Source organism: Platalea leucorodia, assembly GCF_965183815.1.
Source record: "Platalea leucorodia genome assembly, contig: HAP1_HAP1_SCAFFOLD_330, whole genome shotgun sequence".
Lineage (NCBI taxonomy): Eukaryota > Metazoa > Chordata > Aves > Pelecaniformes > Threskiornithidae > Platalea > Platalea leucorodia.
In genome coordinates, this window is record NW_028121247.1 from 1 (window position 1) to 17,223 (window position 17,223).

Genomic DNA, 17,223 nt, shown 5'->3' on the forward strand with positions numbered 1-17,223 from the left:
CCCCGTCCACATGCGGCTGCTCTCCTACCAGCTGCGCGAGGGGCAGGTGAGGGGCGGGGGGCGCTGGGGGGGCAGACTCGGGGGGGGGGGATATGGGGGGGGAGAGGTGAGCCCCCCCCGCTATGGGGGGTACAGGGGGGTGTCCCTGGGGCGGGTGGGACACTGGGGGGTCCTGGGGCGGGGGGGGGTAAACCGAGGGTCCCTGCGGGGGCGGGCAGGGGGGTCTGTCTGCTGGGGGTACACGGGGGTCCCTGCAGGGTTGGGGGGGGGGTGTCTGCTGGGGGGCACACGGGGGTCCCTGCAGGGTTGGGGGGGGGGTGTCTGTCTGCTGGGGGGCACACGGGGGTCCCTGCAGGGTTGGGGGGGGGTCTGTCTGCTGGGGGGCACACGGGGGTCCCTGCAGGGTTGGGGGGGGGGTCTGTCTGCTGGGGGGCACACGGGGGTCCCTGCAGGGTTGGGGGGGGGGGGTCTGTCTGCTGGGGGTACACGGGGGTCCCTGCAGGGTTGGGGGGGGGGTGTCTGTCTGCTGGGGGGCACACGGGGGTCCCTGCAGGGTTGGGGGGGGGTCTGTCTGCTGGGGGGCACACGGGGGTCCCTGCAGGGTTGGGGGGGGGGGTCTGTCTGCTGGGGGGCACACGGGGGTCCCTGCAGGGTTGGGGGGGGGTCTGTCTGCTGGGGGGCACACGGGGGTCCCTGCAGGGTTGGGGGGGGGTGTCTGTCTGCTGGGGGGCACACGGGGGTCCCTGCAGGGTTGGGGGGGGGGGTCTGTCTGCTGGGGCCCCCGCAGCAGGGCTCATCCCGCTCCCCCCAGGACAGCGCGGCGCTGAGCGCCCTGACGCGCGCCGAGGGGCCGCGGGCGCCGCTGCGGTGGTGGCGGGGGCCCCCCCTGCCCCCCTCGCCCGCCCTGCTGGTGCACTTCCACGGGGGGGGCTTCGTGGCGCAGACCTCCCGCTCCCACGAGCCCTACCTGCGGGGCTGGGCCCGCGAGCTGGGGGCCCCCATCCTCTCCGTCGACTACGCCCTGGCCCCCCGAGGCCCCCTTCCCCCGGGCGCTGGAGGAGTGCTTCTACGCCTACTGCTGGGCCCTGCGCAACTGCCGCCTGCTGGGTGGGCTGCCGGGGGGCCGCCGGGGGGCCGCCGGGGGCAGCGGGGTGCTGGGGACCTGCTCTGGGGCAAGCGGGGTGCAGGGGGTGGCTATGGGGCAGGGGGGGTGCTGCGGATGGCTATGGGGGCGATGGGGTGCAGGGGGTGGCTATGGGGCAGGGGGGTGCTGCGGATGGCTATGGGGTGCAGGGGGCGGCTGTGGGGGTGCTGGGGGTCCGCTATGGGGCAGGGGGGTGCAGGGGACCTGCTCTGGGCAAGCGGGGTGCAGGGGGTGGCTATGGGGCAGGGGGGGTGCTGCGGATGGCTATGGGGGCGATGGGGTGCAGGGGGCGGCTGTGGGGGTGCTGGGGGTCGCTATGGGGCAGGGGGGGTGCAGGGGACCTGCTCTGGGGCAAGCGGGGTGCAGGGGGTGGCTATGGGGCAGGGGGGTGCTGCGGATGGCTATGGGGGCGATGGGGTGCAGGGGGCGGCTGTGGGGGTGCTGGGGGGTCGCTATGGGGCAGGGGGGTGCAGGGGGACCTGCTCTGGGGCAAGCGGGGTGCAGGGGGTGGCTATGGGGCAGGGGGGTGCTGCGGATGGCTATGGGGGCGATGGGGTGCAGGGGGCGGCTGTGGGGGGAGCAGGGGGCGGCCATGGGGGTGGTGGGGTGCTGGGGGTGGCTATGGGGCAGGGGGGTGCAGGGGCTGCTGCAGGTTGCCGGGAACCCCCCGTCGCGCTGCGGGTGATGCGGGCACAACCCCCCGTACCCCCCACCGCCGCCGTCGGTAGACGCCCCCGGCCGAGGCGGCCGAGCCCCCCGGGGTGGCTGGCGGGGTGACCCCCGCCCCGTCCCCGCCGCAGGCTCGACGGCGCAGCGCGTGTGCCTGGCGGGCGACAGCGCGGGCGGCAACCTCTGCCTGACGGTGTCCATGCGGGCGGCCACCGTCGGGGTGCAGGCGCCCGACGGCATCGTGGCGGCCTACCCCGTCACCCTGGTGCAGGCGGCCGTGTCCCCCTCCCGCCTGCTGACGCTGCTGGACCCGCTCCTGCCCCTCGCCGTCCTCTGCAAGTGCCTCAGCGCCTACGCAGGTGGGGGCCGGGGGGAGACGGGGGTCAGGGGGACGTGGGGAGGTGGGAGGGAGCTGGGGGTCGGGGGGAGCTGGGGGGTCGGGGGGATACGTAGGGAGATGGGGGTCGGGGGGACGCGGGGGGACGTGGGGAGGTGGGAGGGAGCTGGGGGTCAGGGGGAGCTGGGGGTCGGGGGGAGATGGGGGGTCGGGGGGATACGTAGGGAGATGGGGGTCGGGGGGACGCGGGGGGATGTGGGGAGGTGGGAGGGAGCTGGGGGTCGGGGGGAGCTGGGGGGTCGGGGGGATACGTAGGGAGATGGGGTTGGGGGGACGCGGGGGGACGTGGGGAGGTGGGAGGGAGCTGGGGGTCGGGGGGAGCTGGGGGGTCGGGGGGATACGTAGGGAGATGGGGGTTGGGGGGACGCGGGGGGACGTGGGGGAGGTGGGAGGGAGCTGGGGGTCGGGGGGAGATGGGGGGTCAGGGGGATACGTAGGGAGATGGGGGTTGGGGGGACGCGGGGGGACGTGGGGAGGTGGGGGGGACACGGGGGGACATGGGGGGACACGGGGGGACATGGGGAGGTGGGAGGGACACGGGGGGACATGGGGGAGATGAGTGGTTGGGGGGGCATGGGGGGACATGGGGGAGATGGGTGCGGGGGGAGATGGGCGTTCGGGGGGACGTGGGGGGCTGGGGAAAGGTGGGGGCACGGGATGGCATGGGGGGGTGGGGGGAGGTGGGGACCCCCGGCAGGGCTGCTGGGGGACGGTTGGGGACCCCCTGCGCCCCCCCAGGGACGGAGGGGGAGGCCGAGACCCCCGCCCTGGAGACCCTCAGCCCCACACGGCTGCTGCGCCGCGACACGGCCCTGCTGCTGCGCGACCTGCGCCGGGGGGCGGCCGCCTGGCTGGGGGGGCTCTTCCGCGGGCCCCCCGCCCACCCCAGTACGGCGGTAATGGGGAGCGGGCTGGGGGCGCTGGGGGGCAGCGGGGCGAGCCTGCCCTGCATCAGCGGGTTGGGGGGCGCCGGGGGGATATGGGGACACGGGGGGGCACTGGGGACATGGGGGGGGGGGGTGGGCAGGGGGCATTTGGGGTGATGGGGAGCACTGGGGGGCACGGGGGGGGGGCGGGGGTGAGACACCGGGAGTTTGGGGGAGACGGGGAGGGACTTGGGGGGGTGTTGGGGACCCCAGGGTGTCTGGGGACATGGGGGGCGCTGGGGACATGGGGGAGAGGATCTGGGGTCCCGCCCCGCAGACCTGCCCCGCAAGAGCATCGCGGAGGCGGGGGGGGGCGCGGCGGGAGGAGGAGCCCCCCCCCGGCGAGGGGGACCCCGAGGACGGGGCCGAGGCCCCCGAGTACCCGGACGAGTTCCAGCCCCTGCGCAGCCGGGGGCCCCCCGCCCGCTTCGACCTGCCCCCCGCCCCGCTGGCCAGGAACCCCTACATGTCCCCGCTGCTGGCCCCCGACGGGCTGCTGGGGGGGCTGCCCCCCATCCACCTGGTGGTGAGTCCCCCGAGACCCCCCGGCCCCCCGCGGGAGGGGACACGGACCCCCCCGGCCCCCCGATGTGTCCCCACGGGCACCCCCACGTCCCCGGTACCCCACATCCCCGCGGATGGCCCGTGTCCCCCCCGACCCCCCGTGCCCCGAACACCCCCCCGACCCCCACGTCCCCCCCAGGCCTGCGAGCTGGACCCGCTGCTGGACGACTCGGTGGCGCTGGCCCGGCGGCTGCGGGCGCTGGGGCGGCCGGTGACGCTGCGGGTGCTGCCCGACCTGCCCCACGGCTTCCTCAGCCTGGGCCCCCTCAGCCCCGAGACCCGCCAGGCCACCGCCATCTGCACCCGCCTCATCCGCGACATCCTCCAGCCCCCCAGCGCCCCCCCGGACGGCCTCCGCCGTGGGTCGCTGCTGCTGGGCCCCCGCAGGGACAGCCTGGCCCCACAGGACGGCCTCCGCCGTGGGTCGCTGCTGCTGGGCCCCCGCAGGGACAGCCTGGCCCCCCAGGACGGGCTGCGCCGTGGGTCGGTGCTGCTGGGGTCCCGCAGGGAGAGCCTGGCCCCACAGGACGGGCTGCGCCGTGGGTCGGTGCTGTTGGGGACCCGCAGGGACAGCCTGGCCCCACAGGACGGCCTCCGCCGTGGGTCGGTGCTGCTGGGGACCCGCAGGGACAGCCTGGCCCCACAGGACGGCCTCCGCCGTGGGTCGGTGCTGTTGGGGACCCGCAGGGACAGCCTGGCCCCACAGGACAGCCCCCGCCGTGGGTCGGTGCTGTTGGGGACCCGCAGGGACAGCCTGGCCCCACAGGACAGCCCCCGCCGTGGGTCGGTGCTGCCGGGGGGCCGCCAGGAGAGCTTGGCGACTCCCGGCACGGGGGGCACGGCAAGCCTTGGCTCCCTGGCTGCAGCGACCCACAGCACGGGGGGCGCGGGGGGCCCTGGAGCTGCCCCGACCCACGGCTCAGCGGCTGCAGCCAACCCCGGCACGGGGAGCGCATCAACCCACGGTGACGGCACCGCCCCGACCCACGGCTCTGCCACTGCGACCACCAGCGACGATGGCACCGCCCCGATCCACGACGGCAGCGCTGCACCAGCGACCGGCTCCAGCACCGCTCCGACCCGCGACACCAGGGTCGAAGGCGGCAGCGCTGCCCCGACGCGCAGCACCGGCACTGCCCCGACCCCCGGCATTGGGGCCGCCTCCACCCCCGGCACCGGCACCGCCAACAGCACCAGCATTGCCCCAACCGACCGCACCAGGGCCACCTCAACCCATGGCACCGGCACCGGCACCGCCAACAGCACCAGCATTGCCCCAAACGACCGCACCATGGCCACCTCAACCCATGGCACCGGCACCGGCACAGCCAACAGCACCAGCATTGCCCCAACCGACCGCACCGGGGCCACCTCAACCCACGGCACCAGCACTGCCACAACCCATGACACTGGGGCCACCTCAACCCACGGCACCGGCGCTGCCCCGACCCACGGCACCGCCCCGACCCACGGCACCGGCGCTGCCCCGACACGTGGCACCGGCACCGCGTTGACCCACGTTGACGGCCCTATCCCAGCCCGCAGCACTGGGGCCACTTTGACCCACGGCAACGGCGCCGCCCTGCCCCACGGGCCCGCGGCCGCCCTGCCCCACGGCGCAGGGTCCCTGCCGGCCCCCGGGGCCGGGGCTCCCCCCCAGCCGCCCCTCTGCTGCGGGGCCCTGGCAGAGGGGGGGGCCCCCAGCCCCCCGGACGGCCCCGGCCCCCCGCAGGCGCCCCCCGGACGGCGGCACAGCGGGGCCCAGCCGCTCGCCCGCCGCCCCAGCGGCCCCGCGGGGCGCGAGGTGGGGTCCTGAGCCCCCGGGCCGGGGCAAGAAAGACCTGCTGAGAGCGCCGGGGGGGGCGGGGGGTTTGGCGCAGCCCCTCCTCCCGGGGCTGGGGGCTCCGGGGGGCGGGGGGGGCACCCCGGGGGCTTCGGGGCCCCCGCTGCCCCCCGGGCCTGGCAGCTGTCTGCCAGGTGGCCCACGGGCTGCCGCCGGCCCCGAACGGGGGAACTTGCCCACAACCCAGGGCGAGGCACCCCAGGACAGCAGAGACACCCCGAAACGGGGAGATTCACCCCAAAGTGGGGCTCTCCGCAAGGGAATGGCGAGTCCCACCCCAAAACGGCAGAGATTCGCCCCAAACGTGGCGCGTTCCCCTCTCAGCCCCCCAATAAAGCGCTCGCCCCCCGCCCCTGCGTCCTGCCTGATTTCGGGGACAGACTGGGGGGGCAAACGCTGTTTATTAACCCCCCCGCGACGGCCGGGGGGGCACAAAACGGGGTGCAAGGAGCTCCCCCCCCCCCCCCCCCCCGAGTGAGCCCCACGGCAAAGGGCCGGAGGCAGCACCCCCATTCCCCCCCCCCAATAAATACAGGTGTAAAGGGGAGGGGGGCAGCACCCTGACACCCCCTCCCCAAAACGGGGGGCAACACGCCGCCCCCCATAAATACTGGAGTGTTTTGGGTTGTGAAAGGTGGGGGCGGCCCCTGCCCCCCCCCCCCCCGATGTTGGGGTAACGCCTTGCACCCGAGCACGGGGGGCAGCGCCCGTGCCCCCCTGCGAGCGCGGGGCTGCTGCACCCCCTTCTCCCCCCGATACCGGGGGCCGTGCGTGGCAGCGGGGCGCCCCCCCCCCCACGCACCGGGGGTCCCCCACGCAGCTCCCCCCTTCCAGCCCCGGGGCCGAGAGCCGCCCCGAAAGCGGGGCGTCCCCCCTCAGAGCGCCATGGAGGTGAGCTCGTGGGCCAGCCCCCCCTTGCGCGCCGGGGGGCCCCCCCCCGTACTCCTGCAGCCCCTGCCGCAGCGTCACCAGGGCGGAGGCCAGGGCGGCGCGGTGGGGGCCCCGCGGGCCCCCCGGCAGCTGCAGCAGCAGGGTGGCCACCGCCGCCACCCCGTCCTCGGTGGGCTCCAGCGTCACCGGGCCGGCGCCGGGCAGCGGGGGGGCCGGGGCGGCGGCGGGGCGGCGGCGGGGGGGCCCGGGGGGCGCCCCCCGCTCGAAGCAGACGGTGACCTTGGCGAAGGGGCGGCTGGCCATCTTGCTCATCTCCTGGAGGTGCCGGCGCTGCTCGTGGCGGGCGTCCAGCCCCTGCTTGGCCTTCCAGAGCAGGACGCAGAGGGCGAGGAAGAGGAAGAAGCAGGAGAAGAAGACGGAGAAGAAGACGAAGAGGTCGATGTGGGCCTGGTCCTGGCGGAAGAAGAGCAGCCCCTGCGAGGGGCCGCCCCGCGGGCCCCCCACCCCCAGCAGCAGCAGGTAGAAGCGGCTGGACTTGAGGGGGTGCAGGGCGTGGGGGTAGGTCAGCACCAGCCGGTCCCGCACCCCCCGCACCACCAGCGCTGCCGCCGCCTCCCGCACCGTCAGGTAGGTCACCAGCCCGCCGGCGCGCTCCTCCCGCAGCCGCGTGGCGTTGGCGGCGCCGGCCCCGGCCCCGGCGGGGTGGGGGGTCTGGAGGCGGACGAGGTGGCGGCCGGTGGCGGGGTCGACGTCGACGGCGAAGGTGTCGTAGGCGGTGGAGACGAAGAGGTCGACGCCGCCGAAGGTGACATCCAGCGTGATGCGGATGTCGACGTTGGTGAACTTGGGCTGGACGCCGAAGAGGACGGTGCGGCCGGGCCCCAGGTGCTGGAGCTGGGGCTGGTGGAAGCAGTTGCTCTGCGAGGTGGGGTCCAGGCAGTACTCCTGCTCCACCGCCATCAGCCGGTAGCACTGCTGTCCCCCCACCGGGTGCCCGTGGAAGGAGTCGCGGCACTTGGCGCACTGAGGGGGACGGGGGGACGCGGGGCGTCAGCAGCCGCCGCGGGGATGGCGCCGGGGCGAAACGCGGGGACGGGGGCGGGGCGGGACAGGGGCACGGGGACGATCGCGGGGACAGCAGGGGGGACAGGAGCATGGGGACGATCGCGGCGACAGCGGTGGGGACAGGGGCACGGGGACGATCGCGGGGACAGCAGGCGGGACAGGGGCAGGGGGACGATCGCGGCGACAGCGGTGGGGACAGGGGCACGGGGACGATCGCGGGGACAGCGGTGGGGACAGGGGCAGGGGGACGATCGCGGGGACAGCGGTGGGGACAGGGGCACGGGGACGATCATGGGGACAGCAGGGGGGACAGGGGCAGGGGGACGATCGCGGGGACAGTGGTGGGGACAGGGGCAGGGGGACGATCGCGGGGACAGCAGGGGGGACAGGGGCAGGGGGACGATCGCGGCGACAGCGGTGGGGACAGGGGCAGGGGGACGATCGCGGGGACAGCGGGAGGGACAGGGGCACGGGGACGATCGCGGGGACAGCGGTGGGGACAGGGGCAGGGGGACGATCACAGGGACAGCGGTGGGGACAGGGGCACGGGGACGATCGCGGGGACAGCGGTGGGGACAGGGGCAGGGGGACGATCGCGGGGACAGCAGGGGGGACAGGGGCACGGGGACGATCGCGGGGACGGGAGCGGGGCGGGACAGGGGCACGGGGACGATCGCGGGGACAGCGGTGGGGACAGGGGGACGATCGCGGGGACAGCAGGGGGGACAGGGGGACGATCGCGGGGACAGCGGTGGGGACAGGGGCACGGGGACGATCGCGGGGACAGCGGTAGGGACAGGGGCACGGGGACGATCGCGGGGACGGGAGCGGGGCGGGACAGGGGCACGGGGACGATCGCGGGGACAGCGGTGGGGACAGGAGCACGGGGACGATCGCGGGGACAGCGGTGGGGACAGGGCCGCGAGCACAGGGGCGCAGCGGGGCGCGAGGACGCAGGCGCGGGGACAACGGGGCTGTTGGCGCGAGGATGCGGGCGCGGGGACGGCGTGGGGACCCGGGGGGTCCCGCGGGGCTGCGGGGACGCAGGGGTGGGGGAGGGGGTGCCGGCGAGGCGGTGCCGGGGCCCTGACCTGCTGCTTGTAGCAGTCCTTCTTGTCGGCGGGGCTGTTGCCCTGGCAGCTGCCCGTCTCGGTGTTGTTCTGGCAGGGACACCCCGTCCCGTCCAGCTCGTTGCACGTGTCCGCGTGCCCGTTGCACTGGCACCTGGGGGCCGTCGCACGAGGCTCGCACGAGGGGATCCCCTCGCACGAGGGCGTCCCCCCACCCGCCCTTGCGCGAGGACCGCGCCGCGCGCGAGGGCCCGTACTTGGTGCAGGCGCCGTCGAGCAGGAAGAAGCCGGGCCGGCAGCCGTCGCAGCGCTCGCCCACGCTGTTGTTCTGGCAGTTGACGCAGACGGCCGCCTCCTCGCTCGGCCCCTCCGACACCCACGTGGGGATCTGGGGGGCAGGGGGAAACGGGGAGCCCCAGGCCCCCCAGGATGTGGGGCAGGGCGAGATGGGGCCCCCCAGGACGCGGGGCAGGCGAGGGGACGCCCCCCAAACCCCGGGACATGGGATCGGGGAGCGGAGCCCCTCCGCCCGGCCGCTGCGGGGCAGCCCCTGGGGCCCCCCCCCCGCCCGCAGCCCCAGCCCCGCGCCATGGGGCGCCCCACTGACCATGGCGGGCTCCAGGGGGAAGCGGGCAGGGTCCCGGCGGGCACGCTCGTACTCCTCCCGCGAGATGCAGACGGCAGCGTTGTGGCGGCAGAAGCTGCGGCAGGGCCGGCACGAGCCCCCCGCCCGTGCCGAGCCCACGAAGAGGGGCCGGCACCGCTCGCACTGCGGGCCCTGCCGTGGGGCAGGCTCAGCCCGCGCCGCAGCCTGCCCCACGCCCTCCGTGCGCGCCCCGCAGCCCCCCCGCATCCCGCCCCGCATCCCTCCCGCCTCCCCTCCTCCATCCCTGCCCCAGGCAGCCCCCCGTGCCGCCCCACAGCCGCCCCACCTTGGTGTTGTTGAAGCACTGGAGGCACTGGTCGCGGGCGGTGGGGCTGAGGCACTTGCTGTGCCCGTTGCACTGGCACTGCACCGAGCAGTTGTGCCCCACGTAGCCGAAGTGGCAGCGGCAGCGGTTGGGCTCCACGCACGTCCCGTTGACGCAGCCCTGCTCGCACACCGGCCGGCACAGCCCCGTGGCGCTGCGGGGAGGGCCGGCATGGGGGCACGGGGGGCACGGGGGGGTGCCCCTCTCGCTCCCGGGGGGCCGGGGGACTCCCTGTGCGTGCAAACCCGCTCCCTGCACGCTCATGTGTGCGCAAACATGCTCGCGAGGATTCACGAGGATGCACGGGGCACGTTGTGTGTGCAAACCCGCTCTCTGCGTGCTCCCAGGGCTCACTTGCACGACGGGGGCATCACGGTAGTGCAAAAGCCGCGCGTGTGCTGCCCCACAAACTCAGGCGGGTGACCCAGCACGACTCGTGCGACGCCCTCGTGCAAGCTCACCCATGCACGCTTACAAGGGCCGTTCGCTCCGCGCGCGCCAGAGCCAGCGCCAGGCCCCGCCGGCGCGTGCTTGGGGGGGTTTGCACCAGCCCCCCCCCTCGCACGCCCACTCACTTGTCCAGCGTGTAGCCGCTCTTGCACGCGCAGCGGTAGCCGTGCGGGAGGTCGTGGCAGTCCTGCGTCTCGTTGCAGTCGTGGTGCCCGTTGAGACACTCGTTCTCGGGGGGGCAGCCCAGGAAAGCCCACTCTGCCTCTGCCCCACACGCCTGCGCCAGCCCTGGGCCGGCAGGAAAGGGGCTGGGGGGGGGACGCCGCTTCCCCTGCCCCATAGCCCCCCCCAGGCTCCCCACAGCCCCCCCCCAGCACGCTGTACCCCCCCCCCAGCCCTCTGTCCCTGCCCCAGGCACCCCATAGCCCACCCCAGGCACCCCATCCATGCCCCTGATACCCCACAGCCCACCCCATGCACCCCATAGCCCACCCCATGCACCCCATCCCTGCCCCACACACCTCATAGCCCACCCCATAGCCCACCCCACGCACCCCATCCCTGCCCCAGGCACCCCATAGCCCACCCCAGGCACCCCATCCCTGCCCCACATGCCCCATAGCCCACCCCAAGCGCCCCATAGCCCACCCCACACACCCCATCCCTGCCCCATGCACCCCACAGCCCAGCCCAGGCACCACACAGCCTGCCCCACGCACCCCATCCTTGCCCCAGGTACCCCATAGCCCACCCCCAGGCACCCCATCCCTGCCCCAGGCACCCCGTAGCCCACCCCCAGGCACCCCAGAGCCCCCACCCCGAGCCCCCCGCCCCTGCCCCACAGCGTACCGTGGCGGGGGCCGTGGAGGCCACCCTCCAGGCAGCGGCCGCTGCCGTTGTGCCCGCGGCGGGCGCACCAGCCGCAGCGGGGCTGGCGGAGGCAGCGGGAGCACTGGGGGGCCCCCGCGCACCCCGGGGTGCAGCTCTCGGCCCCCCGCAGCAGCCGCCCGCACGCCCCGGCCGCGCAGCGCAGGGGGACGTAGCTGGGGCTCATGCACTGGGGAGAGGGGAGAAGGGGGTCAGGGGGGCCCCCGTGCCCACAGCCTGCCCCAGGCCCCCCACGGCCCCCAGCCTGCCCCCCGTGCCCCACAGACCACCCCAAGCCCCCCATGCCTGTCCCCCCCAGTCACCCCCCGATGCCGTGGCACTCCAACTCCCCATACGCCCCACGACCGGCCCCCCCCCAGGACCTTCCTCCTCAGACCCCCAGACCTCCCCAGCCCCCCAAGCCCCCCCCAAGCCCCCCACCTGCTGCAGGCTGACGCTCCAGACGCAGTGCTGCCAGCCCCCGTCGGCCCCCTTGGAGGCCAGGCAGAGCCCGCAGGAGCTGTGGTTGTGGCAGGGCGTGGGGCAGGGCAGGGGGGGCGAGGACTCCACGGGCATGGGGGAGACGTTGAGCAGCGAGTGGCTGAAGCAGGTCCAGTCGTAGGTGGGCTGCACGCTCAGGATGCGGCGGGTCTCGCCTGGGGGGGCGCGGGGGGCTGGTGGGGCGCCCCGCGCTGCGCCCCCCGAGCCGGCGAGAGGGCTCAGTGCAGCCCCCCGCCCCCCCCCCCCCATCTCAGCCCCGCTGCCCCCCGGCCCCGTACCGGTGCGCTTGAACTGCCGCGTCCACATGCACTTGCCGGAGGCGGTGCACTTGGGGCAGTCGGAGGCCTCGCACGACACCTCGGAGCAGTTGGCGGCGGCGAAGATCTCCCGCTGGTTGATGCGACAGTCGTTCTCCGAGGTGCAGCTGCCGCCGCTGCCGATGCAGGCGCCCTCGGGGCAGTTGGTGCACCACTTGCACTGCGGCGGGGCCTGGGGCGGGGGCGCAGGGTGAGGGGGGGGGGCGTCCCGGGGGTCCCCCAGCCCCGTCCCGGCGTCCCCCCGCTCACCGGGGCGCCCAGCCGCAGGGCGCGGGGGTGCTGGGCCAGGCACTCGCTGCAGGTCCGCAGGCGTCGGCAGTCCTCGGGGGAGCGCGGCGTCGGGGAGCAGGTGGCGGGGCCCGGGGCGCAGCCCAGGCTGGGGGCATTTGCATCTCATTTGCATGCCCCGCCCGCTCGCCCCACACCACCCACCCTCAACCCTAATTCATACCCCCGCCCCACAGCTGCCCCCCAGACCCCCCCACCCCGTACGTCCCCCCGTACCCCCCCAGACCCCCTCCCGCCCCACGGCACCCCGTACGTCCCCCCGGGCCCCCCCAGACCCCCTCCCGCCCCACGGCACCCCGTACGCCCCCCCGGGCCCCCCCAGACCCCCTCCCGCCCCACAGCACCCCGTACGTCCCCCCGGGCCCCCCCAGACCCCCTCCCGCCCCACGGCACCCCGTACGCCCCCCCGGGCTCCCCCAGACCCCCTCCCGCCCCACGGCACCCCGTACGCCCCCCCGGGCCCCCCCAGACCCCCTCCCGCCCCACGGCACCCCGTACGCCCCCCCGGGCCCCCCCAGACCCCCTCCCGCCCCCCGAGCCCCCCCTTACCGCTGGGCAGCGTCAGCGGACAGGCAGCTGCCGTGGCACCAGGCGCAGGCAGCGCCCGAGCGGTTGCAGGCCTCGGGGCCGGGCAGGGACAGGCAGGGGTCCGCGGGCAGCCGCAGGGCCGACAGCCGCCCCAGGGCCACCCCGTTGAAGCCCCCCGAGACGTAGACCCGGCCCCCCGCCACTGCCACCGCGTGGGCCACCGACCGGTTCATGGGCTCGCCCACCACCGCCGCCTCTGGGGACGGACGGACGGACAGACAGCATCAGTCCTGGGGTCCCCCTGTCCCGGGCTGCAGCCCCTTCCCCACGGAGTACCCGCTCCCTGAGCGTTTCGGGGTCCCCGATCCCCTTGCAGGGTCCCCAGCCCCATTCCCCCTGTTACCGGGGGTGCGGTCCCACCCCCCCCCGGTTTCGGGGTCCCCTCCCCATCTCGGGGTGCCCAGCGCCGCCCCAGCCCCTCACCGGTGTGGGGCGGCAGCACCCAGGCGTTGCAGCGCAGCTGGTAGAGCAGCAGGTGGTTGCTGAAGTCGTGGGTCTCCGTCCGGCCCCCCAGGACCACCATCACGTCCCCCACCACCGCCGCCGCATGGAAGAAGTGGGGCTGGGGCTGAGGGGGATGCACAGGGGTCACAGAGGGGCCCCCCACATCCCCCCAAAGCCCCGCATGCCCTAATGCCAAAGAAACCCCCCCCAGACACCCCACGGGGGCCCCCCAAACGCTCCGTCGATGCCCCACGGATCCCCTCCAGTGCCCCACGGATGCCCCCAACGTGGTCCCCATTCCCTAACACCCCCAGACACCCCTCAAGGACCCCCAGACACCCCCAACACCCAGATGTCCCCAAAGGGCGCCTAGACACCCCCTAACACCCCCAGATGTCCCCAAAGGACCCCCAGCCACCCACGGATGTCCCCAAAAGACCCCCAGCCACCCACGGATGCCCCCAAAGGACCCCCAGCCACCCACGGATCCCCCCAAAGGACCCCCAGCCACCCACGGATGCCCCCAAAGGACCCCCAGCCACCCACGGATCCCCCCAAAGGACCCCCAGCCACCCACGGATGCCCCCAAAGGACCCCCAGCCACCCACGGATCCCCCCCCAGCCCCCCACCCCGCACCTTGCGGCCCTGGGAGGGGGCGAGGAGGCTCCAGGTGAGGTTGGGGCAGTAGAGGCTGTAGAGCTCCGGCGAGGCCGAGACAGTCTCCACGTGGAAGCGGTGGCCCCCGAAGACGTAGATGGCGTCCGTGTCCTCGTGGTAGACGGCCGAGTGGCCGTAGAGGCCTGGGGAGGGGGCGAGACAGGGCTGGGCCCGGCGCGGGGGGGCCCGGGCGGCGCGGGGGGGGCCCAGCCCCCTTGCCCGGGGGATACCTGCTACCCTAAGGATCTGGGGGTCCCAGCCCCCTTACCTGGGGGTCCCAGCTTGGCACCCCTTACTGTAAGAACCTGGGAGGTCCCAGCCCTATCACCCGGGGGTCCCAGCTTGCTACCCGCCACCGCCGAGACCCGGGGTCCCCGTTACCTGTGGGGGGGGTCCCGGCCTGCTGCCCCACCTCCCAGCTCTCCGTCTCCACCCGGTACTCCAGCAGCTTCTTGTTGAAGCCGTTTTCGGGCGAGTACCCCCCGATGAGCAGCAGCGAGGTCCCCCGCCGGGGGGTCAGCGTGTGCCCCGCCACCGCCGGCAGCAGGGGATCCTGGGGGGGGACAGGGTTGGGGGGTGCGGGTGACACTGAGCCCCCCCCCGGGACCAGCACGGGGCAGGGGGCCCGGGGGGTCCCTACCTGCTCCTGGCGCCACTGCAGCGTGGTGAGGTTGAGCACCCAGGCGTCGCTGGCCACCCCTGCGGCCGTCAGCCCCCCCAGCACCAGCATGGCGCGGCGGGCGGGCAGGGGGGCGGGCCGCGTGGAAGTAGCGGGGCGAGGGGCCGGGACCCCCGTCCTCCGTCCCCGCCAGCATCTGGGTCCAGCGGCGCTCGGGGATGGAGTACCTGCGGGCAGAGTAAAGGGGATCTGCGGGGCGGGGCCGGGGCGGGGCCGGGGCGGGGCCGGGGAGCGGGGCCTCCTCACCTGTAGACGCTTCCCAGCAGCCCCTGGGGCAGCGAGAGCCCCCCGAACATCCAGAGCGTCCCCTCCGGACCCTCCACCAGGCTGTGGCCCAGGCGGTGCAGGAACCGGCTGGCTGTGTCCTGGGGGGCACAGGGACAGCGGGGTCAGCCCCGGGGGGACGGGTCCTAGGGGGTATCGGGGGTCTGTGGGGCACCGGGGGGCGACAGGGGCAGTCCTGGGGGGGTATCGGGGGGCTATGGGGCACCGGGGGGCACTGGGGCAGTCCTGGGGGGGTATCGGGGGGCTATGGGGCACTGGGGGAAATCCTGGGGGGGTATCAGGGGTCTATGGGGCACCAGGGGGCACTGGGGGCAGTCCTGGGGGGTATCGGGGGGCTATGGAGCACTAGGGGCAGTCCTGGGGGGGCATCAGGGGTCTATGGGGCACCGGGGGGCACTAGGGGCAGTCCTGGGGGGTATCGGGGGTCTATGGGGCACCGGGGGGCACTAGGGGCAGTCCTGGGGGGGTATCGGGGGTCTATGGGGCACTGGGGGAAAGCCTGGGGTGCTATTGGGGGTCTATGGGGCACCGGGGGGCACTAGGGGTGGTCCGGGGGGGTATCGGGGGGCTATGGGGCACTGGGGGAAATCCTGGGGGGGTATCAGGGGTCTATGGGGCACCAGGGGGCACTGGGGGCAGTCCTGGGGGGTATCGGGGGGCTATGGAGCACTAGGAGCAGTCCTGGGGGGGCATCAGGTGTCTATGGGGCACCGGGGGGCACTAGGGGCAGTCCTGGGGGGGTATCGGGGGTCTATGGGGCACCGGGGGGCACTAGGGGCAGTCCTGGGGGGGTATCGGGGTCTATGGGGCACCGGGGGGCACTGGGGCAGTCCTGGGGGGGTATCGGGGGTCTATGGGGCACCGGGGGGCACTAGGGGCAGTCCTGGGGGGGTATCGGGGGTCTATGGGGCACCGGGGGGCACTAGGGGCAGTCCTGGGGGGGTATCGGGGGTCTATGGGGCACCGGGGGGCACTGGGGCAGACCGGGGGGGTATCGGGGTCTATGGGGCACCGGGGGGCACTGGGGCAGACGGGGGGATATCGGGGTCTATGGGGCACTGGGGAAGGAGACAAGGGGCCCCCCAGACCCGTGGGGCAGGATCCGTGGGGGCAGAAGGGGGATCTGGGGGGGTTCCAGTCCCCAGGGGCTCCCCCAGGGTGGAGGGTGGTGCCTGGCCCCCCAAGCGTGGGGCGCGGGGGGCACTCACGGAGGCCAGGTGCCCGTCGACGAGGGTCTCCCAGACGATGCTGCCCGGCCGCAGCGGCACCGAGCAGTCGGGGCCGGCAAAGCCCTCGCTGCAGACGCAGAGCCCCAGGGTCTGGGGGCGGGGGTGAGGGGGGGCTGCCAGCAGCATCCCCCTGCACCCCCAAACCCCCGTGTCCCCCCTACAAGCTCCTGCACCCCCAAACCCCTGTGTCCCCCCTGCAGCACCTCCCAGCACCCCCCTGCACCCCCAAACCCCTGTGTCCCCCTTGCAGCACCTCCCAGCATCCCCCTGCACCCCCAAACCCCGTGTCCCCCTTGCAGCACCTCCCAGCACTCCCCTGCACCCCCAAACCCCTGTGTCCCCCCTTGCAGCACCTCCCAGCACCCCCAAACCCCTGTGTCCCCCTTGCAGCACCTCCCAGCACCCCAAACCCCTGTGTCCCCCCTGCAGCACCTCCCAGCACCCCCAAACCCCTGTGTCCCCCCTGCAGCACCTCCCAGCACCCCCCTGCACCCCCAAACACTGTGTCCCCCCTGCAGCACCTCCCACCATCCCCCTGCACCCCCAAACCCTGTGTCCCCCCTGCAACCTCCTGCACCCCCAAACCCCCTGTGTCCCCCCTGCAGCATCCCCCTGCACCCCCAAACCCCTGTGCCCCCTGCAGCACCTCCCAGCACCCCCCTGCACCCCCAAACCCCCCGTGTCCCCCCTTGCAGCACCCCCCCTGCACCCCCAAACCCCCTGCGCCCCCAAACTCACCGCGTTGCAGGCGCCCTGCCCGGCGCGGGCGCCGCAGTCCCCGGGGCAGAGGCGCTGGCGGCAGCCGGGCCCCCCCCTGCCCCAGCCGGCAGAGGCAGCGGCCCCCCCGGCACTCCTGCCCCCCGGCGCAGGGCGGCCGGCAGCTCAGGACCTCCGCGCTGGCGTTGAACCCCGTCGGCTCGCTGCCGTTGGCCTCGTAGTACAGCACCAGCACCCCTGGGGGGGCACGGCGGGTTGGGGGGGGGGGGGGCCGGGGCGCCCCGGACCCCCCGAAATCCGCGCCACGTCCCCCCCTACCTGAGTGGGCCTCCAGGGTGAGGGGCTCGGGGCGGCCGTGCCCGCAGAAGGCCCCCAGCAGCGCGGGGTCCCCCTGCAGCACCCCGCTGTCCAGGAAGGCCGGCACCCCGTCGAAGGCGTAGGCGTAGCTGGTCTGGGGGGGCACGGGGCTCTGGGGGGGGCGGCACCAGCGGCACCCCATTTCCCCCCCATGCACCCCCCAAGTCCCCAGCACCCCCATCTCCCCCCCATGCACCCCCCAATGCACCCCCGAAGTCCCCAGCACCCCCGTGTCCCCTGTGTCCCCCATGCACCCCCATCTCCCCCCCATGCACCCCCCATCTCCCCATCTCTCCCCCATGC

General features: G+C 75.1%; 2 protein-coding genes across 2 annotated transcripts in view; one reads left to right on the forward strand and one right to left on the reverse strand.

Annotated features, from left to right (window-relative positions):
- Positions 1-6: 6 nt before the first annotated feature.
- LIPE (lipase E, hormone sensitive type) lies at positions 7-5,852 on the forward strand. Its single transcript, XM_082338987.1, is given in 7 exon segments — positions 7-46; positions 812-1,027; positions 1,029-1,107; positions 1,945-2,172; positions 2,949-3,168; positions 3,374-3,662; positions 3,840-5,852. Coding segments are annotated over 7 exon segments (2,745 nt in total). The 5' UTR covers positions 7-10; the 3' UTR covers positions 5,517-5,852.
- An 11-nt stretch (positions 5,853-5,863) lies between these two features.
- Positions 5,864-17,223, reverse strand: part of MEGF8 (multiple EGF like domains 8) — a gene marked incomplete at its 3' end in the record, with an annotated part of 29,364 nt that continues 18,004 nt past the window's right edge. Inside the window, 22 exon segments of the mRNA XM_082338991.1 lie at positions 5,864-5,924; positions 6,346-7,457; positions 8,591-8,723; positions 8,827-8,957; positions 9,177-9,347; positions 9,502-9,694; positions 10,116-10,278; positions 10,840-11,047; positions 11,299-11,513; positions 11,637-11,847; positions 11,925-12,051; positions 12,513-12,747; positions 12,975-13,119; positions 13,633-13,796; positions 14,035-14,206; positions 14,294-14,407; positions 14,409-14,499; positions 14,579-14,697; positions 15,826-15,936; positions 16,585-16,668; positions 16,670-16,800; positions 16,882-17,014. Of these exon segments, the coding sequence (XP_082195117.1) occupies positions 5,864-5,924; positions 6,346-7,457; positions 8,591-8,723; positions 8,827-8,957; positions 9,177-9,347; positions 9,502-9,694; positions 10,116-10,278; positions 10,840-11,047; positions 11,299-11,513; positions 11,637-11,847; positions 11,925-12,051; positions 12,513-12,747; positions 12,975-13,119; positions 13,633-13,796; positions 14,035-14,206; positions 14,294-14,407; positions 14,409-14,499; positions 14,579-14,697; positions 15,826-15,936; positions 16,585-16,668; positions 16,670-16,800; positions 16,882-17,014 (4,224 nt within the window).